The sequence below is a fragment of the Prenolepis imparis genome, unplaced genomic scaffold, assembly GCF_030444845.1.
Source record: "Prenolepis imparis isolate NDT839.2.m4 unplaced genomic scaffold, iyPreImpa1.0 SCAF_11, whole genome shotgun sequence".
Taxonomy (NCBI): Eukaryota; Metazoa; Arthropoda; class Insecta; order Hymenoptera; family Formicidae; genus Prenolepis; species Prenolepis imparis.
The window spans coordinates 7,519,841-7,542,626 of NW_028141169.1; the positions used below are offsets into that span (position 1 = coordinate 7,519,841).

Below are 22,786 nucleotides of genomic sequence, written 5' to 3' on the forward strand. Positions count from 1 at the left end.
TATAACATATTTTTATTTTAAAATTTAATTTGCAATGTAATGGTTTAATCATCTGATTTCTGTAAAAAAATATTAATGAAGTTTAAACAAACTTTATATAAATACATCATACTTTTTTTAATAAAATCGAGGAATGGCATAACGCGCGCTTGTGTTATTCTAGTCTTTTTCTAAAAAAGACATATTAAGTCGATTCTCGCAAGTATTGTTGCCTCTTTTCCGCAAAAATATTAATCAAAATTTAAAGTATTATAACATATTATTTAAAACATGTCATTATTTTATTTAATTTTATTTTGGACTATCTGTCAAACTGCTAACTGCTAACCCTCACGATGACAGCCTCTTCATGCTACAAATATGACACATAAGGCGAATGTCAAAAATATTAATCAAGTTTAAAGCATTATAACATATTATTTAAAACATATTATTATTTTATTTTATTTTATTTTGGACTAACTGTCAAACTGCTAACTGCTAACCCTCGTGATGACAGCCTTTCGATGCTACGAATATAACACACAACGCGAATCGACAGAGAGCCAATCAGCATCGCGGAAAAGCGACAACAATGTCAATAACATGCCTTTTTTAGAAAGGGGATATTCAAAAAGTTGTTCCAAAAATATATAATATACACGCACAAACACATATATAGAACATATATGTATCTTTATATATTATATCTATTTGTTCAAAATGTGTATTATTTATAATAAGACTTTAATATAATTTCTACATACTTCTATATAATTCTTAATTTATATGTAATTACTTGCAAAAAGTTGCAAAATGTTCGTTAATAAATCATAACATAGTAGTGTAATAATATAATGTTTATATATAAATCATTATTCTATCCAATTCTCAACAAGCTTCGATATACAGGGTGTCCCGAAACTACCGCGAGATATTTTAAAGGCAGGTTCTCTGGCCAATTTAAAAACGATTTTTCCTCAGCGAAAATGTCGAGGCACCAATAATTTTCGAGTTATAAGCGATTAAAAATAAAGGGTTTCTCGTAAACTAAGCCCTCTAGAAATATAATATTAACAAAACCACATTCTTCAATTAATTTTAAGTAAAGTTTCTTTTAATAGAATTTTAACTTAAGGCTTAGTTACAAAGATACATGATGACAAAAATTGGGAACATGCAAAAAATGATGGTCTCCCTCGACATTTTCGCTGAGGAAAAATCGTTTTTAAATTGGCCAGAGAATCTGCCTTTAAAATATCTCGCGGTAGTTTCGGGACACCCTGTATACACTAAAACATATTTAAATTTAATGCATATTTCGCGCCATCATATGAATCCTCGCAATCGAAAGCGGGCTTCGAGTCATATTCAAGACTTACGATACCGCAATATATACCGCAATACTTAGAACCAAAATATTTTCTCAATTAATAATCTCTCTTTAGAAGCGAATTTTCCTTATGACCTACGATCTTAATTTCTCCGGCTATTATTTCAGGAGCTGCTTTTGGTCGCAATTGACACTTCCGGCGGCCGTGGTTCCCCTTGCGGCCGCCAGGCGTCGCCGACGACAACAATGGCGTCCGGTCAATAATACGACGGACGGAAGGCGGCGCTCTCTCGCCGAAGGTCGGAGCAGTAGAGGTACATCGACGGCCGCGACGCACCACGAGAGACGGGGCTGGCCGTTTTTCCTTCCCCCAGCGAGAGACGAAAAAGTCGCGTCCGGCGACGAGGGGTCGGCGGGATCGAGCGGGAGTGCGCGCGATAATGTCGCGTTTGCTCGTGCGAGGAGGAGGACGGGCCGCGTAATCAATCGCGCGCGGCACATTTTCCCGCGACAGCAGTGTTCCGAACATGCGTGCGGTGCGGGACGACGGGTACCGAGCGACAACCGAGGAGGCTCCTTCGAGGAACTGTCAGGGGGACCGTCGCCACCACCATCGCCGCCGACGCCGTCATCACCTCCGTTACGCGTGAGTCAGTGCGAGATCGGACGGAGGCGACGCGCGTGCAAAATGGCTTCGGGCGACAATGTGGACATGATCGAGGTGGTCGAGACGACGAGCTTCCCCGGATCGGCCACGCAGCCCGCGATGGATCACCTCAAACCGGAGCAGTCCACCGCCGAGGAAGACTGTGAGTTCCGTTCCATTCCACGTCTTCATCTCGCTCTCTTTCTCTCCCCCCCTTCCCTCCCCTCTTCCTTTGTCATTCTAGACCCTCGTTCCAGCGCCGTGACCCTAACCTATAACAGGCGCGATCGCAGATGTGTGCCGCGTCGAATGTCCTCGTTTCTCGCTCGATAACCATTTCTTCCTTGTAAGATCCAACGGAATATATATACTCTCGCTTCGTGTTTTATTAACTCGCTAAATCGGAGCTTCGTGTACGACCGATCGAAGATCGCGGTTAATCCGTTGTCTCGCGATCTGACAGCTAATGGGTGTCACCCGACCTAGAAAGCGCAAAACACATTGGAATTCGTGTCGTCGTCTAGCGAGGAACGCTCAAGGGTCTCGGTGTTGAAATTTACTCCGCGTGTTAAGCGGAATAATTCTCCCTCTGCTCGGATTTGCGAAGCGTTCGATCGACTTTTGACAGTTTTTCTATTATCTCGATATAATCTGTAAAAACCTCCAGCACACACACAGGATATTTAAATGCATTTTAATTTACGAGATGGTAAGTCCAGCGTAAATAGACACGTCGCGAATTTTTGTAGATGGATCGTTCGCGATTTGACAGCTGATAATTATCGATTATGATTATAATATCGACTTTTGCAGCTTACTAAGACTCTACCTAATTCGGTATTCACTGTGTTAAAGTTCGCGTCACTGTTAAAAAAACTTTATGACAAAAAATGGACAACATAGCTGAGAACGATTGTCATTGAAAGGATTTGTCACTGAAATGGAATTTAGTTTTTAATATATATGTATGTATACATATATATATACTACATGTATACTAATATATATATATTGTATATATACACACACACAATGTATTATTACTACACAGCATATAATATAGAATGGAATACATTCTTTGTTCTGAAAAAAAAAAAGATATATCCTTGGAACAAAATATATTCTATACATAATATACTTTTTTTCGTACAGTTCTGCATTACGTAGTTACGAAAGTCTATATTTCATTGAAAAAGTTGTAGCTTTCTGAAAAGAATTTAATTCTTTATAGAAATATATAAACATATTAAGAAATCTCTATTTCTCTATAATTTTATTTTAGATTCTGCTTTGTCAGAATTTTATATATTTATTAATTGACTGCTTAATTATAAAATAGTTAAAATATTTCAGAGACGGTTTTTCGAGAAAATTTTTTTGCCCCGAAGCAAGATCATTTCCCGATTCTTTAGAGAATATGTTTTCAAAGTTTTATACAGCCAAACTCATGAATATGTTCATTCAAAATTTTAATATGAGTCAGAGAGTCGCAAGAGGATTCGCACAAAGACAAGCTTGAATTTCAAAGTCATCGACCGAACAGTGGCGAGCATTGATTTCGTTTTCGCGTTTCGTCTTTCACAACGTAAATTCCGTACAAACATTGATTTCGCTGCGTTTAATCTACACGTGACGATGAAACATAATAATGACGCGTCGTAGTGTGACTCGACGCATTGCGATTTGTTTGCCGCGACTCCAACTTGACAGGTCGCGCCATTTGACAGCTGATAGTATCGGCGAAGGGGGGGGGGGAGAATAGCACGTGGAAACTTGGGTTCTGAAATTCGCGTGGGCTTTGACGTGATCGTGATATCAAGATAACGCCGTCGTTATCAGATCCATGTCGCGAATTGACGTGTCTCCTTCCCTCCTCTCTCTTTCTCTTTCATAAAAAATTGCCTTTTTTCTATTATAGAAAATAACTGATATAAAGGAAAGTAGAACGCGTGATGGAATGAGAGTCTGTGTATCCGGAATGTTCCTTTTGTTCGAAAGATAGCGGCTTCCGTCTCTTGTCGAGCGAAAGCTTTTTTACCGTTTAGAAAACCTTTCCGCGCTATTATTCTTCGTTTATTTGTATATGTCATATTTTTGTGTGAATAAGAAATTAGCTTACAATTAGACTATATTTATTCACTATATGATCTCTCTACTTGGATGGAGAAAATTATGTCAGTCTTGTATTTTATTCTTGAACATGTTTAAATTATAAAACGCTCTATTGCATATTCAATGACTTTAACTCTTTTACACTTCCTTCTAGATATTTCAATTCTATATTTATAGAATAAATGTAATTGTAAATAGCACATATATGTTCAAATTTTTTTGTTCTTTATATTCTTTTGGGCATTGTACAGTATATTATTCGAAACGTCTTATTTTTCTCTGAGTTTTTATTCAAATGAAAACGAGAAATTATATCAATAAAAGATTACCTTACTGAAGAATGTTTTAATTGATTCAAGGATACAAGTCTGAGTAAATGTTATTTACGTAACGCAATTTATTTTGCTTGGCTAGAGGGAAGATGATTTCACACGTTTCTCGAATCATGTGTGCAAAACATGGTTGTTTATAGACTCTTCTAGATAGATGTATTAAATCTATATTATGCAAACTTTTCAAAAATTCAATGATGTTTCGATAATGATTCTTTCATTGGCACCTCTTCGTGTTTTCGTTGTTGGAAAAACATTTCTTAACCGGACAGAGAGCACCGCACGCGTTCGAGTCAAGTAATGGAAGATGAGAGTTAAAAATAGAAGGCTAAGTAAGGGCATCTTAACTCGCCTTGCTCCCTTATTCTACAGGCTGTCATCCTAGGGGCCCTTTTTTCACTCGATATCTCGAATCGCGTCATTTCCTTACACGTGTCGCTTTTTCTGCAATATCAGACTCGATTACTGCTCGCGATAATCCAGCTCGTAATTTATTTCCAAGATTTATCCAAAATGATAAGTTTTATTTGCGATAATTCTATCGTGATGCATATAGATTCGAAATCGCAATTTGACTTTTCGGTTTAATATGCTACGTTATATATAATGTTATATATAATTTTTTGTGTTATAATGAAAAATTAATATTAAATATAATTCTCCGTGCAAATGTTGCACGGTTTGATGACGAATTATAAATAATTGTAGAAGTCAATAATGCTTTCCACTTTCGAGATGGATATTTTTTTCAGAGAGATCAGACCCATCATGTATGTATATTCATGCCTATCGACTCCAAGACGAATTTTTGTAATAAACAGTTTGACGGCTAAGCCATTAAGATTAAATACAAGATTAACAGAACGTTACTATAATTTTTTCACCTTTGTTTGACGATAACATTTTTCTCAGAATCGAGTTACGATGTTATTCGAACTAACTCAAAACTGGAAAACATTTTGTATTGACACCTTCTATAGATAGAAGTTATGTAATAGATAATGCATAATCGCGTAATGCAGACACAGATAATACTACTACTTTTATAATAAAACTGTAGAAATGCAGAATTGTATGCAATAAATTTAAAGAATTAATTAAATACATTCAGTTATAGTACTAAATATACAATATGTAGACCATAGAATCGATCATTAAGGATTTCCGTCGTCAAAGGTTTAATCAACTTACACGTGTTGCACTATGAAAAGGGCAATCTCAGTTTAATAAATTGATCGTATAAAAAAGCCATTGAGTCTCGCGCATGTGTGTGTGTGTGTGTATATATATATATATATATATATATATATATATTTAATATCTAACATTTTCGTGTTTCTGAAGCACATCTTAAAAACTGCTGACTTTATCGATCTTATGGCCCCTTAAATTTTATTTTACATTGGTATTGCATGTATTATAAAAAATCTGTATAACATTTGTATATATATACATATGATATATTTTTATTAAAAAATTTTCATTTATTATTATTATGAAACAATGAATTTTTAAATTATATTACAATGGGATATTTATATAGCTAATTATTTAATGAATTTTATATAAAATTTTGATATTTAATAAGTACCCGAACTATCTAACTTTACATAATTTTCAATGTGCAAAATTGTCATTTAATAATGCTTATATATTTATATAAGTTACTTATTATATAATTATTATACGATCGAACATATTTCATCATTATTTATGATTTTGTTTCAAGATAAATAGCACTTGATTATTCTATCTAAGAATAATATCTTCTATCTTCTATTCTAAGAACTTTGCGTTTTATGTCACTATTTTTCTGCTACTACATTGCATTATCTGCAGTATATGCATTATTAGTTAATCAAAATATTACTACATACATTACCACTATGCGCGACGTAATTAAAATGTCTTTTTTATAGATAAATCGATTGGAGAAAAAACAACAGCATTTGACGTAAGTACCAATCTTTTTTCAACTAACAACTAACCAATTGTTATAACCACAATACTTTTCGAAAAGATACATCCATTCTGTTAAAGGGTAAATTTATTTTACTTGAATATTTAATTGTTTAAATAATTATTAGTAGTTAATGCAGTTACATAAATGATAATTACTAATATTAATAATTCAAGAAATAAAGCGTAATTGGCCTGAATTCTTTTACAGAAATATCCTTTCATTATATCGATTTTAGTTTTATACCATATATTGCTTGCATATTCATTATGTTCTTCATAAGTGGCTCATATGTACGAGTCTGTATTATACTGCATTATATATATATATATATATATATATATATATATATATATATATGCTCTTGTGTCTAGTTTTCACTTTACACAATTCCAAAAGAAAGCACTAATAAAAAATTGCTCCAATTTATTATGTGCGCTGCATCTCATTATCTTTTTTTTCTTTCCTATTAATTTGCTCCACTTTTGCACAGATCTACCGTTCATATAATATTTATCGTGATCGCACACATATGCTACAATCTATACTCGATTCTTGTTCCATAAGCATTCGTACGAGCGCGAGCATTATATTAGATTAAATTAGATTTTAAATAAAACTGAAAATTTTGAGCACTAAAAACTAAATAAACTCATAAATAAAGGATAGAAATATAACAAACAATAATCTAGAGATTGTAGATTACTTAGAAAACTATTATCTCTTGAATTATTGGAGAATAAATCAATATAGATGATAGTCTGCTTTTTTTTATTTTTCTCTTTACAATTGGTCGTACCAAATATAGCTTATGTTTCCCCACGAAATCATTTCTATTTTTGCAACGAGCAGATCTGCTCATCATCGGCAATTTATACTCGAGCATCGAGAATTGATTCTTGCATGCTTGCAAAGTTCGCGAAGAGTCAAATAGCACACAAGATAGATTCTCTCGAATTTGCCAAATGTTCTTGTTATTATAGTCAGCGAATAATGCGCATAAAATTAATAAAGAAAAGAGAAGTTATTACATGTAATCGCATTGTTGCGTGAAAATAATAATCACGGATATTATGATGATCGCATATTTTTGCGAAATGTATGACCGAACACAGTAGTACCTATCACAATGAGAAGCAGCGCCTAAATATTTTTTTTCTTTTTAGTTATATAATCATTCCTTTTTCTTCTTAGTTATATAATCATTCATTCCAAATAACGCATAATTGGGGACAATTTTGAATATTTTTTTTATTACATATACATACAAAGAAAAAAATATTTTGCAACATATATAGCGTTATTTTACGTAACATTCAGCTAACTGGAATATGTGGCTAATTATTTTTTTTTTATTATATTTAATATAATTTATTGACAATGTAATTGATATATTTTTAATATACGTTCAATATTAACAAGAATGCGCTAATCTAATGTCATGATCTTTGCAGAGTTTAGTGGTACAACATGGTATCACCGGAGGCAAGACCCCCGTGGGGGTATCGAGAAACAAATCGGAACGGGAGAGAAAGATCGGGCATCGAAGAGTTGGAGTGGGTGGTGAAATTACATATAAGAAAGTAAGTAAAAAATGTACTATTGTAGCATACTTTTAATAGATAGTTTCTTTAGATTAGGCTTTCTGCGTTGTAATCAAAGTTAAAGGGTATCATTAAGCGACAGAGCTAACAAGCTTAGACTACTCCGTTTGCGCTATTATGTCTAGCAGTGAGCGATTTTTTTTTATCGTTGATAAACATCATGCTTATAAAAAAGAAAAATATGCCACTTTATCTAGCTATCGATAAGAGAGACTTATTATTTGCATTCACTAATCAGACAAACTTATTACACCAGAGATCAGACTTTCTCCATTAAATGGTTTGAGATATTACTGCGTTATCGTCATTTCTAACATTGCAAATATGATAGTTTTATGGACTTAAGAGTAATAATATTGCTGTGTGTAATATATATTATGTATATCATTAATTTTTTAACATATTTTATTTATTTTATATAGATTCAAAGCTCGCAAATTATGGGATCTATTCAGTTGGGTATACAGCATGCTGTCGGTGGTCTTGCAAGTAAACCGGAACGCGATCTGTTAATGCAGGACTTTATGACAGTGGAGACAACGAACTTTCCCAGTGAAGGATCAAATCATACTCCAGCCCATCATTTCTCGGAGTTTAAATTTAAAAATTATGCACCCATTGCATTTCGTTATTTTAGAGATCTCTTTGGCATACAACCGGATGATTTTTTGGTAAGACAAATTTTTGCATTGCAATAAAATATAATGAAGTGTAATTATATACTAACAATAAAATTTATATATTTAGATGTCAATGTGTAGCGCTCCGTTGCGCGAATTATCAAATCCTGGCGCTAGTGGGAGTATCTTTTATCTAACGGATGATGATGAATTTATCATAAAGACTGTGCAGCATAAAGAAGGAGAGTTTTTACAAAAACTACTTCCAGGATATTATATGGTATGTTTCGAAAAAGAGTGAATATTTTAAATTAAAATATAATATTATTTTTAATATAAAAACTTTTTTAATAACCACAATGCTGTTTTTTGTAGAATCTAAATCAGAATCCGAGGACATTATTGCCAAAATTTTTTGGGTTGTATTGCTATCGGTGTAATAGTAAGAATGTTAGGTTAGTGGCTATGAATAATATTTTGCCTTCGTTTGTAAAATTGCATCAGAAATATGATTTGAAAGGATCTACATACAAGAGAAAGGTTCGTAATATTATACAAATATTATATTTATGTGTATGAATATTGTAATATATATAATTTTAAGTGATTATATACATATATTATATATAAATTGTTAAATTATAGGCATCGAAAATAGAACGTTCAAAGTCTTCACCGACGTATAAAGATCTAGATTTTATAGAGCATCATTCAGAAGGCATCTTTTTAGAGGCCGATACGTATGGTGCGTTAGTAAAAACTATTCAACGGGATTGTCGTGTATTAGAAAGCTTCAAAATTATGGATTATTCTTTACTTGTTGGAATCCATAATCTTGACCAAGCTGCAAAGGAAAAAGCTGTAAATATTATATATCTTTTTTTCGCATCACAAATATATCGCGCAATATAAATATTTATCTATATATATTACATTTATATTATAGCAAGAGCAAAGATTGTCAGCAAGCGCCGATGAAGAAGTTGGAGAACTGGGTGAAACTGATGGATTTACTCAATCTGAACGGGAAAAAGAGAGAGAAGATAGAATAGGCGCTGCCGCTTTGAATCGATCGCGCAGTATAAATCGTCAAAGATTGGTTGCTCATAGTACGGCAATGGAAAGTATTCAAGCTGAGAGCGAACCGATAGATGAAGAAGATGACGTACCGTAAGTATCGCATTTGTACAACTTCATGAATGTACCGAGAAATGTTATTCGATTGTAATAAATTTTATTTATATTCCCAACAGCTCAGGCGGTATTCCTGCCAGGAACGCGCGCGGTGAACGTCTTTTGTTATTCCTGGGTATTATCGATATTTTGCAGAGCTATAGATTGAAAAAGAAATTAGAACATACATGGAAATCGATGATACATGATGGGGTAAGTCACACGTGTATAATGTGCGTGTATGCGTATGCGTATAAGTTTCTCTCGTATAATCTAATTTTCTCTCACAAATCAGCTTTCTTTTATTTATCCCAACATCTTACTGATATTGATATAGAAAGAACGTTTCTTACTTTCTCACAGGATACTGTGTCGGTACATCGACCAGCATTTTACGCGCAACGTTTTCAGGATTTCATGGCCAAGACAGTATTTAAGAAAATACCATCACGTAAGTACCATCCGAATCAACCTGTCCTAACAAGTTTGACTACAAGATTACATTCAGCAAAATTCTCTAATATGTGAGAAAATTCACGCTTACTTATCTATTTATCGGTAGTCACTGATCGATCATGTTAATTCGTCGCGTTATATTATACGTTATATACAAGTTGTATAATTGATATTGCTGAATCGACTTTGCTTACTGAAAGTATAAGGCAAAAAAATAATATTAATGGTATCAGTATTGTGATTCAATCGTATTGCAATGCTATTGAATTGTACCTTTTATTGACGCTTTTGATTTGACATATTTTAAACATTTAATGCAAGAGAACGGAAGTAGAACGAAGATAGTTTATTATAAATGAAGCTCAAAACTGGTACTTAGAATATATACATAGTATGTTATCATTATATAAAAATAGTAAGGTACTTATATTGTTATTTAAGAAGAACATATTCCAATTTTCATAGAGCAGTAAGCCGTAAGCTAGAGACATATATTTTTCTTCTCGTTACAATTGACTAAAAAACTCGTCCACTTATTATTCAGTTATACAATTCTTTTGGCGGGCGCGTAACAAACTCGCGTTACTGCCGGAATAGCTGAGGAGAATCTAACAAAATATTAGGCTTCCACGAATATCTTAGTCGTAATTATTATCAGGGCTAACACAAGCGATTCTGGTTTTAATAAACTTTTTATCTAATCATTTATATTTTAAGAATGTTAAAAGCGCAGGTGTCAGCGACTCAATTTCGACTGTACAGATTTTATCACAGACAGATTTAGCCGTCCAGAGAAATATTTTAACGATTATAACAGCGTTATAAAATATTTGAGTGACTGCAGAGAATACGACAAATACTATGCGGATATCCGAAAATTATCTAGACGCGTTTTTGCCTCAATATTATGGTTATATTTAAATTTTATTGATCTGCCCAGTGCCTTGTGTAGATTAATGAAGTATCGTGCGACTCAGAACTGTTTGTTGTAAAATAAGAGATGACGCACTTTATCTATTCAACGAATGCGATATTTATCATATAATCCGATCCAGAAGAGAATTTTTCGGATATCTGCATTCGTTTAGAATCATGTGAATAAGATATATATTTTGGGTTTAACGAGTGTCAATTGATCATTTTTGGGTTTTGTTTTGGTGTAACTAATTGCTAACACAATACACACGTATGTATATTTTGTTATATATATTTTTTTTCTTTTTTTTTAATAACTTTGTTTTTTTGCAACTTTAACCTCATTGTTCATTTCATATTTTCCTTTGACGCACAATTTATTTATTAAAAAAGGAAACAAAAGAAATTACCGATCACTGGTGTCCACAGATATAGCTGAGTATTTTTTACATATACATATATATCGATATTGTTAATCTATCTTGTGACTTCCTTCGGCATATATTTACTTATACATATATTAGACTGCTTTACACTTATATTTATACTGCGAATCATGTTTGAAAAGATTGATCGTCTTAACAATATTTTTATAAAATGTAAGCAAAAGCTAGCAATTGAAAAATCTCTTTTTTTGCCAATAACTTCTTGATCTAGTCCATAACATTATTATATGTACATTTATTAGTGATACGAATAATCGAGTAATCTAATTTTTATATTTTTTTTTATTAATATTATGTGCCAAAGTTTTTATAAAGGTTCCTTCTTTAATATATACAAGATGAATAAATCTTACTTAGTGACAAAAGTTTCTATTTTATCGATGCGCCAAAACAATCATTGATCTTTTCGTTCATCAGAGCATTAATAAATTTATAATATAAATAGAACGCACGAAATACGTTCACAATATTATTTTTAAAAAATAAATAATTATCATTAAATCAATTATTTAATCAATCAATTTCTAAGAAAATAAATAATCAAAAGAAATGCCAAATATAAATATAGTTCTCTCTATAAAAGCTTTCTTTAGAGGCTTTTTATCGAGGGATAGAGCTAATCGATTTTGTGCGATCTATATATTTGTAGAAAAAAAATCTGCGTAATTAACAATGTTGAACGCGTATATATTTTTGGCAACAGTAGCAAATGTTAGGACCGCGTGGATGTACAATTAATTCAAGAAAGAGAGTGCGAGAGTGTGAGAGCGAGAATAATCGGTAGAAGTAGATGTTTTTTTTTATAGCGAAAATATTCAGCTATCGACTGAACGTGGGCACCATTGTACATATTTATATATTTTGCAATAAACATTTTCGCTGTTTACAACTTCATTTCATTTATAAGCCCACCCGTACACAACTTGTAACCTGTTACCATACTATTACTGCTACTACTCTACTACTATTACTACTAATACTGTTACTACCATTACTGTTACTACTGTTGCTATTACTACTACTTTCCTTCCCTGTACTATCATTACACACATTATTGACATTATTTCATTTATTATGAACATTCCCTCGTAGTCGTTATTCATATTAAGTTTTTTGCACCATCAGCGCGTTACACTTTGTACAAGTATATTGTCTCAATATTGTATCGTGCGATGTGTTTGTTGTTTGTGTTGTTTTACGTACGTTTGCGTTTCGTTGATCACCTATCACTTATACTTTATCTCGTGCGAATAGAAACAGATTACAATTGACAGCCCAAAAACGCCGTAGGAAAAGTTCTATAATTCTTTTTTTTTTTTTTTTTTGTTTTATAATTTATCATATTAAACGTTGTTGAAACAGCATCAACTTGTGTCGCATAAATATGTTTGAATGCAACAGGGTTCAGTTGAAAATCTGCTCAGATAATAATTTGCGACAAACTCTACGATTCCCTGTCTGTATAGAGAAGGGAAGAAAGAGCTTAAAGTCGCTTTGTACTTCAACTTGATACATTTGGAAGCTAGGTGTACCTTGACTTTCTTTAATGTTTCTATCTATATTCTCGGCAGTCCCTAATAATTTTATCATTTATTCAATAATTCGGTATACATATATAATCATACTATATGCGGAGTTAGCTAAATGTTGATGTTTCTGTGTCCCGTGCACTTCTTTTCGTGTCAACCCCCATCTGACCTGCTACTGATCGAAACTCGAAAATCGAATACCAAAAGTGGACCTGCCTGAGATTAAGGGGAATCACCGCAAATTCCGTAATCTCGTCACCAGCTATATAGGTAACTCTATCTATGTGTGCGTCCATCTGTCCATTTTTGTATGAATGTTTGTTTTCATATATGTATAATCCTCTGTCTGTATGCACCTTTTTATGAATGATCCGTCTTTTTTTTCCATCTTTTTTACTCTGTTCTGTGACTCTACAGCGTGTCGATTTATCTTGCCTCTTAATTTATTTCATGCAATTCTTTGCATTTGCTGTACTAAACTAGACTATAAAATGTCTATCAAGATTTTTTTGAAAGAAGTTAATATTTGAATAATTGGTTCAATTGGAATTAAAATAATTTATTTTTTTTTATTATTAAAATAATTAAAATAATTGTATGAAAATGACGCGTGTGTGAGATTTTTTGCATGCGCGAAGTTATTAAATATTTATATCAGAATATAATTAATTTATATATTTTAATTTTTTTTAAATAAAATTAAAAGGAATATAGATTATATTTTAAAAAATTAATTACAATTTAAAAAGTTTAATTACATACAATGTGAATATATGTTTTACACGATAAAGTACAATACTCATGTTTGTTCACTAACACGTTTGTGCACGATTTTTCTAACTAAATCTGAATAGTTTTATTAAAAATAATTAATTCTTTTAAATGAATTTAAATAATGAAATTAATTATGCGAATAAATATTTCTAATATTTTTATGTCTAAGAGTGTGTTTCTCTTGTTTCTATTTGTGTCTTCTTGCTTCTGCAACCGATGCCTGTGAGAATTGTACGCCTGATACGTGTATTTTCTTTATCACTCTTCACATTACTGTTCCCTATTTTCGACACACATTTCGTAATATACAGTCCAAGAACCATTTTATAAAAGATTCTGAATTATTCTTCTCAATATCCAAGCGACGATACTCCACTAATAATCATGGATGATGAACACTTCACCCTTTATCTACATTATATTTTGATATAGCATTTTGCAAAGAAGATTAATTAAAAAAATTTCTGTGTTTACGTCTGTTTAGGATATTTTTCACTGAGTTTCTCTATATATATATTTACTCATCTACACTTCCGAAATTTCTCTGTCACACATTCGATATCATGCAGCAATTAGTTTAACCTAGGCATACCCTATATTTTACGGCACGGATGATAGATTAATAGATAAACACTTGTATAACGAAATATTTATTATATATGCATAAAATATATTTCTACAGACTCCAGCACAATTTTCATGTACGTACATCTTTTTTATGTGATTAATTAGGCATGTGGATTAAGACGTAGTATTCAGGTGACAATTGTAAAAATAGCTTTCGCTCGAAAGCGAGGTCCATAGATGTTGTCGGCTTGATTATATTTTTACATATCTTTACGTATAATATATGTTAGACATTCCATATTTGCGATTAGTATAATTAAAATATAGGAATATTCACACATATATATATATATATATATATATATATATATATATATATAGTGATAGTTTAGCATTCGTTAACAGACAGTAGTCATTTCGTAGCCCGAACAAAGAATATTATTTATATATTGTTATGGCAGGTAGTGCTGTAGCGAGATTGGTGTTTTATTTCGAGAGAAAATTTAGATATATTATCTAAGAATAAGATTATAGATGAAAGAAGCTGTCATAACACATAAATTTATTTCTTTATTAGAATTAACGAATAGATAGAATTGGCCATAATATAAACATGCATATTTAAGAGAGATTACGATTTAAAGTCTGCAAAAAAAAAGAGGAGAATTTTTATATATGTTTCTAATTATTTTTAGGCCTTATATAGTAAAATGTTTTCCAGAAAAAATATAAGAAAAGCATTTGATATACACAATTATCACGTAAAATTATATAACCAATAGATTGATTTATTAACAATTAGGTTCATTCTGTAAATTGAATTAAAGTACTAATGAAATGAAACTAATTTATCCTTCGATCCTTGCTACGGTACTGATGTCAGCTTTTATAGCATAATACGTTTGTGTCTTTTCGATAAGTATATTTTTAACACGTGCAAATTTTAAAGCAGTTTTTACAAATAACTTGATGTTCAGTTACGCACAGCTTTGTGCAAGAAATTATGGCATTACATATTTTATGTTACAGCCTTGAAGCATTCCCCATCGAAGAGGAAAAGTATAAGCAGACCACTGAGGCCGCTGGAGGGTGATTTCGATTCGACTGGTGAGTTAAACGCGTTTCAATTCAAACCATTTTCCAATATTCTGTTATTCCAAAATTCTTTACGCTTGTTTATATCACGCGAGAGAGAGATTTCGGTTTTCGGAACATCATTAATACCGCGAATGATTATTTTTGTGTCTCTAAATGAATGAAAAAAAGGGAGACCGAGCTCTTCTATAATGTTCAACAACTCCAGAACGTCCAGAACAATATGATAGCGAATCGTGTGCGATAAAAGAATTAATTATATTTAAAAAATATTTGATTCTCCAAGAATATGACGGAAAATATATTAGAAACTTAGAAGCCTGAATTCCGAAAATCGTGCCGAAGACTTTCGATAAAACATTTCTTCACGATTCTATTATTGGCTTTGCGCTGGATTTCACTGTAGCCAGGCACAGCGATCAGTGCAATAAACTTAGTTGCGGCATTCCCACGTTACCCGCTTCTAAAACATTCACGACAGTACCGATATGTGAAGACGTCGAGAATAGGTGAAGTCCCGTCTGATCCTATCTACTCCCTCATCCCTCGTTCCCTCAATCAAGTTGTCTTTCTATGGATATTCCGTTATATTCGAATACAAAACGTATGTACTAATAATTTAATTCTAATTTTCAATTCTCTAATTATTTAGTAGACTTTAATTCGTAGCATAAAGATGCACGTTTTGCAATAAAAATATTTGCAATTTTGCATTTCATATATTAGTATTCGGGGAGAGTTTAAATAATTTTACCATCAATAAGATCTCTATACGTATATCTTAGCACTCAAATTATGTAATTATTATAAATTGGATTCAAATTATAGTCAACACGATGGTAAAATTAATGTAAATAAATACAGAATTCTATATTGTACAGAAGGAGCAATATATACACATAATTACAATTTATTTTATTTTATTAAAATTATATATTTTACTTGGTAAAAAAATGATATATCACTTAGCAAAATAATTCCACTTATTCACTAATTTTTGCATCTCGTATCTCGTCATTTTATCTACCTCCTTGTATTCCCGTAATTAATTCCTTCACCGATGCAATCGTCCTATGCAGCTTTATATCGTAAATGTCAGTCAAATGTTTAATTTTTCCCTGTTACACAAACGTCCCTTGCTCGAATCCTGGTTCTGCCTCGGGCCTCCTTCGGTCAACAAGACGGCAGAGAAACTGCGACCGCGCGATTTCGACAGGGATACGCTTTTATCGTGCTTCGCCCCACGCTGCGAATGAAAAAAAAAAAAAACGCTTGAGGAAACGCAGCGAACGCCAAACTTTGCAATAAATCAGGGTTTGAATTATTATTACCGATAGAATCGTGATTTCTCGATGCTACACAGATACGCGAAAATAATTTCCCTATATTTTATACTGGAAAAATATGAATACTTTTGCGCATCTCTGCAGCATCAATAATATTCTCTTTGACATTATAACGATTTCGAACCCTACGGTAAAGAGATTTCACCGAAAGACGAGATCTCGTGCTTTACATGCGCTTTTGGCATTGAATGGCTTTCGTGTTTGGACACCCTCGAAATCCGTGGTGAGTTTCTCTGTCCAATTAAGAGCCGGACACATGACAAGTACGGTAATGGTACATGGTGTTATATGGTGGTTTAGCGGTGGCGGCAACTGGAGGTTCGGCAATGCATGCTACATCACCTACGAAGGCCGGTGAGTCTCATTTACTTTAATGTATAGTTGTTCATTGCCATGTGAAAAACTATTTTCAAAATTTGCATCGCGCGGTATCGCGAAATATATCCCTGTTATCTTCCGGAACAGATGCTGAAAACGCGACACGTGCGTTTCTTTTTTTCAGAGTACAAAGAGAAAACTGTGATAAATTTTTGATAGAGCTGTGTAATTTTAATAGAGATCTTAAAGAGCCGTGTATATAATTTTTTGTATTACGATGAGTCTAAAACTAGTTAAATTATTTAATAAATTAAATAATTGTCTCTTAATCAGCTTCGTGATTATGCTAACAAATTTGTCAATCACATGTATCATTTATCGTTTGATTAAAGTCGCAAATGAATAATTTTTCGAATGAGCTGTGCAACGTAAATTAGAGAAAATTATAGGATGGTGTTTTACATAATTATACATATAATAATTGTAGCAAAAATATACTTCACATATTGCACTGATCACATATTCTTCTCCTTATCTATATACATATATATTTAATTATACAAATATCTTTATATTATCTATATATTACAATAAATTTTAGTATGTATTTACAAAATTGCACTTCTCTTTTCGACCATTCTCTTTTCGACAAAGAGCTCGGTCAGGAAAGAATCAACGTTGCACGGTTCTCCAAATCATTCGACTTCTCTCATCCGGCTTCTCTGTTTTTCTCTGTTTGCCTGCCTCTCTCTCTCTATATTCCCATCCCGCGCCATCACGACGCTGCACGACCGCGACTTCCTCGACCGTTGAACTCCCTCGGACGACCACAAACGACCTCGAACGACCCCGAGCAGCAGTTAGCCTGCCCGACTCTGCGATCAGCGCGACGAACGCGGCGGTCACGAGCGGCTCGGTGCCGATCGCCACCTCGACCCCGGTTAATTCCGTCGCCGGTCCGCTAAGTCCACCCCCGTTGACCCTGGCCGCCGAGCATCCGCCCGGGCCCACCCCTACGGTCAAGGTCACGAGTTACCCAGCCGTGCTGAAGGGTAGAAGCGCGGCAAGTCCGCCGAATCCGAACCTGGTCCCGTCCGGCAGAGTCCCGCCGCCGGTGCCGCCGCGGGGCACGGGCCCCTCGAGGACCGGCAGGTCCTCCGAGGACCACCGGACGGCCGGCGCCACCGCCTCGACGACGTCATCGGTGACTTCCAGCCGAGGTGATGAAGCAGCCATAATCACGAGATACCGCTTGCATGACAGTTCGTGCGACCTGCACCGCTCGCTCCCACCCCATCATTCCTCTACTTCTGCTACCACCGCTAAGACTGTGACCTCTACTATCACCGCTGCTACATCTACCAAAACTATCGCGATCTCGAACAACGCCTTGCATGCCCGTACATCGACACTCGACACGTATCGCGTCACGCACCGCGGCAATTCCGATGGTCGACCGATGGATTCGATACGAGATTGGTATATTCAGGACCTGGACGAGGAGTTTGTCAGCGTGGAGAAAGTGGAGAACGCTTACTTCATCAAGACTAGTCCGCATCCTTTCAGACCGGATAGAGGGATTTACCGATCCGATCGCCGGAAAGAATTCGGCGGAGCTGGAAATCGTAGAGTTTCCAGGAAAGATATAGAGAGAAAAGATAACTCCAAGACGGATCATCTAGCGAAGTTTACGAACTTTCTCAATCCAAGTTCTCGAAGCGATCTGATGAATTATAAGATGTCGCGAAAAGACAAGAAGCACTCCGAGACATATTACGAGAGAATGAAGAGGAAACAGAGGGATTTCGAGGCGTCTATCACGACTATCACGACGATATCGTACGGCCGTAAGTCGGAAGATGCGAAAGCTATAGATGCATCATTTCACACGAAGAATAAGTCTGTTGAAGAATCAGTTAAGCAAAAAATTTCAAGATTTGCGTCATCTAAGAAAGATAGCATATTGCTGCAAAAGATCCGAGAGAAATCTAGAGGAAAGAAACGATTCGCGCCGAATCCGAAGAAACAAATCTCTGCAACTTTTAATAAAAGTTTCGACGAAATTGAGAAAACAGAGGAAAGAAAAGAAGACAAAAAGTTGTTTTCAAAAATTGATTTTCAGACGAATAAAAATTGCCTGACACAGGAAAAAAGTGATAAGAATGTTAAAAATTTTAAAACCGAAAGACAATCAGCAGTCGAATGCAATAAATCGTCCGAGATGAAGGATCGTTCTTCTGGTAGAAACAGTAATTATCTTGGCGACAAGAGCATCTCTAAGATTATAAATGACGAACGAGGAAATAAAGGAGGTGGATTTAAAGGAATTTTCCCAAAAGGCAACCGTGTTGAAGATGAAGACAAGGAAGAGATAGTTGGCGAACGAATCAATAACTTTGATCGACAAACTAATGAGAGATTAAGAAAATACGAGGATTCTTCGAAATTCGAAGTAACATTAAGCTCGAGTAAAAATTGCGATGAAAGTTCTTTATTTCGTGGAAAACGATTTTTGTACGAAGATATTAGGAAGAATAATCCGAAAGATATGAATCGAGATAAATTGCTGAACGCAACCAAGAGCGAAACACTTATATCTTCCAGCCTCGACAATGTTAGAAGTAGAAATAGCAACGTCGGCAAGTCTTCCGTTTCTGAGAAAGTAAAAAGTTTCGAGAAAATTAAAGGCGAAACGAAGAACACTCGGCAAGAAGAGCTATACTTGTTTAATTTAAACGAAGGTGGAGTCAACGCCATCAAGCAAAAACTTGCACTGTCGACTAATGAAACCCAATTAAATCAGAAAGAAGAAAAAATAGGATTGAAAGCAGAAATATTAAATATAAAACATGAAAGATTTAAGTCACTTTCAAGCGGCCGCTGCAACGATCTGTCATTTAATTCACAAGAATTTGGAATGCTAAGACCGAATGTCTCTTTTCTACATACTTATCGAAAGACACGATCGTTCACATAAAAATATATTTCTATTAATTTAAATAACTACAAAACGTGGCAATATAAATAAGAAGTTTTATAGCTTAAAGAAAGACAGAGGATTTAAAAGAATCTCGATAATATCAAGTTGATAGCGATTTCCGATAAACGATAATATATCAGATTTGTTTCGAACTTATAACTTTATAAGAAAGAACTGCAACCTTATAAGGAAAAACAACAGCTTCCACCTTCCTCCATTGAACGCTTATCAGACATGAAATGTTTTTTTTTCCTTACTATCATTGCCGCATGATAATCCAAATATTATTTCCTGCATATCATCATCCGATCTCACACTTCAGATTGTGATAACATTATTTTGGTAGTCGTCAATAGTTATCGAAAACTATGAGTTATGTTTATTGTTAATTGTTCTATTAACGTTCATTTATATTGATAGACATCGAAAGGAAAATAATCTGTGTTGACTAATAGACAATTTTCCTCATCTCTTTTCCACGTCTGCGACATTTCAATATCAGTCGATTTTTAGACATCGACGAGGTATCGTTTACATACAGCCTAGATCGTTCTCCATTGTGCAAAATTATCATTACAAAATATTTTATAATTGATTAACGTCCCTAGTAATTTTTTAAAATTTGAAATTGCATGCGTAGAATTTTTCGTTGCCATCAACAAGCGAATAAACGCAATGTGTTGTACACAAAATGAAATTTTGCTTACATTGTTATTATCCTTGTAATTATATATCTTTTTTATTTTTTTTTTATTATTTTTAGTTTTTGTGTGGCTCAGCATTTATTTATTTAGCTAATTGCGTTTATTTATTTATTTATTGTACTATATATACATATATCGGCTTGAAGAATTTTGAAGAGTTTAGCTTTTGTTTATAAATTGTGTATTAATAATTTCTCGATTATTTATCCCGATGTAATATATGTCTACATCAATGCATAAGAGGATGTTTATATGAGCACGTTCGTGATGATGTATCAGAATGTCATATAAAACTCAAACGGTCCTATCCTAATTAATTAATTGGTTTGCTATTACACTTGCATAGTATACACATGTAGGTGAACACGTAGACACACGTAGATAGTATTAGTTAATGAAAGTTTGAGATTGTTTCTTCTTTCGAATGTAAACACTTTATTTTGATTACATCTCCATTAATAGAAATTTTTACATTTTCAGCATTTTTAAGAATGCAATAATCTCATGTAACTATCGCATACTTGTGCAATAAATAATACAATTTTATCGTGATATAAAATTCTATTTACAAAATTAATAGCTTGTTAATTTATTTGTTGTCTCTAAAAGTGTTGAAAATGTAATTTTTTGCTCTGAATAATTTCCTCGTTCCGTATATAAAATCACTTACAAACTTTGTATAGTTATTTTTCTTCTTGCAAATATTGATAGTTGTTTTTATCCTAAGCTTCATCAACCGTGTATATACGCGTAGATAAAGGGCAAAAGGGATACTTCCTCGCGTAAATTTTTAGAGCAGATATCATTACTATTTTAGACCGGAACGATTGAATCACCTTAGATGGATGTAAATGGATTAGAGAATGATTCAGTTTCTCCTGTCGATTCAATTTTTAAATCTCTGTAAATGTAAGAATTACTTAATGAGCTTTGAATTACCTTTGAATTATTTCAACAATGTAAAAATTATCATGATAAACAGATATAAAAACAACTTGATACAGTGATGTGAATATCATACAAAATATTTCTTTTTTAAATGCAAAGAGATACACCAGTATCTCAAGAAGCCGTGATAAGAAATATATTTCTTCCAAATCCGCTATTCGAAGTAAATCGTATTTTTTTTCGCCAAACATGTGTCTTATAGTAATAGCATAAATGTGAGTGTGATTCTGCGCCAAACGAATTCCTTATCCCACCTATTCTCCGCCGCCATTCCATCCTTGCTATTATCTTAGTAGTCGAGATAATAGGCGCGCGTTAATTAGGGCTAATTGTAGTACGCTTCTTGTAGGTGGCACCCTTCCTTCCACCTGTTCCACCCCGCCCCCGCCCTTTGATGATGCAGTCCGCTCGAACGACCAAACTCTGGCTTCCGGTGGTCATCTTCAACAAGGCGGTGCGAGCATCCTCGCGAGCAACCTGAGCTCCGCTCATTCCAAGCAAAATAAGGTTGTTCATCATGTTACGCTCACCAAGACGTATCACGACACTGTGAGGTGAGTACGATTTTTTGCGACGTTTTAAACATGGACAATTTTAAACTACTTTCATCCTCAATCAGTAACATGAATGAAGAAAAAAATTATTTATCACGTTTTGTGTATTTGGATTACAAAATAAAATTAGAAATAATGTAGAATGATAATCTTTAGTAGGCAGAATACGAGACTAGCAACTTCCAAGAATAGATATTACTGATTGACGATCAGATGTGCAATTGATAAAATATATATGTATCGTCTTTACACTTGGTCTTCGATTTTTTTATATTAGTGATATATTATTAATATTATACTGATTCTCTGTGAAATACATATACATACATATATTTTACGCTTATCTTCGCACTTTGCACGCATCTAAACGAAGACTTTCTTTTGCTTTATCACGG

At 33.7% G+C, this 22,786-nt stretch overlaps 1 protein-coding gene across 9 annotated transcripts in view; it reads left to right on the forward strand.

Annotated features, from left to right (window-relative positions):
* The first annotated feature begins 1,575 nt into the window (after nt 1–1,575).
* Nucleotides 1,576–22,786, forward strand: part of Pip5k59b (Phosphatidylinositol 4-phosphate 5-kinase 59B) — a 34,086-nt gene continuing 12,875 nt past the window's right edge. For 3 of the 9 annotated variants that reach the window (XM_083050564.1, XM_083050559.1, XM_083050563.1), the window contains exons 1-15: nt 1,576–2,121; nt 6,322–6,356; nt 7,817–7,945; nt 8,389–8,637; nt 8,714–8,866; nt 8,962–9,126; nt 9,232–9,447; nt 9,533–9,756; nt 9,840–9,972; nt 10,123–10,210; nt 13,313–13,375; nt 15,476–15,553; nt 17,188–17,241; nt 18,063–18,425; nt 22,187–22,391. In XM_083050564.1, coding sequence (XP_082906690.1) covers nt 2,001–2,121; nt 6,322–6,356; nt 7,817–7,945; nt 8,389–8,637; nt 8,714–8,866; nt 8,962–9,126; nt 9,232–9,447; nt 9,533–9,756; nt 9,840–9,972; nt 10,123–10,210; nt 13,313–13,375; nt 15,476–15,553; nt 17,188–17,241; nt 18,063–18,425; nt 22,187–22,391 — 2,276 coding nt within the window. In that variant the 5' untranslated portion in view covers nt 1,576–2,000. The remainder of the gene's footprint in view (nt 2,122–6,321; nt 6,357–7,816; nt 7,946–8,388; nt 8,638–8,713; nt 8,867–8,961; nt 9,127–9,231; nt 9,448–9,532; nt 9,757–9,839; nt 9,973–10,122; nt 10,211–13,312; nt 13,376–15,475; nt 15,554–17,187; nt 17,242–18,062; nt 18,426–22,186; nt 22,392–22,786) is intronic. The other 6 variants (XM_083050560.1, XM_083050561.1, XM_083050565.1 and 3 more) reach the window with 6 other exon arrangements.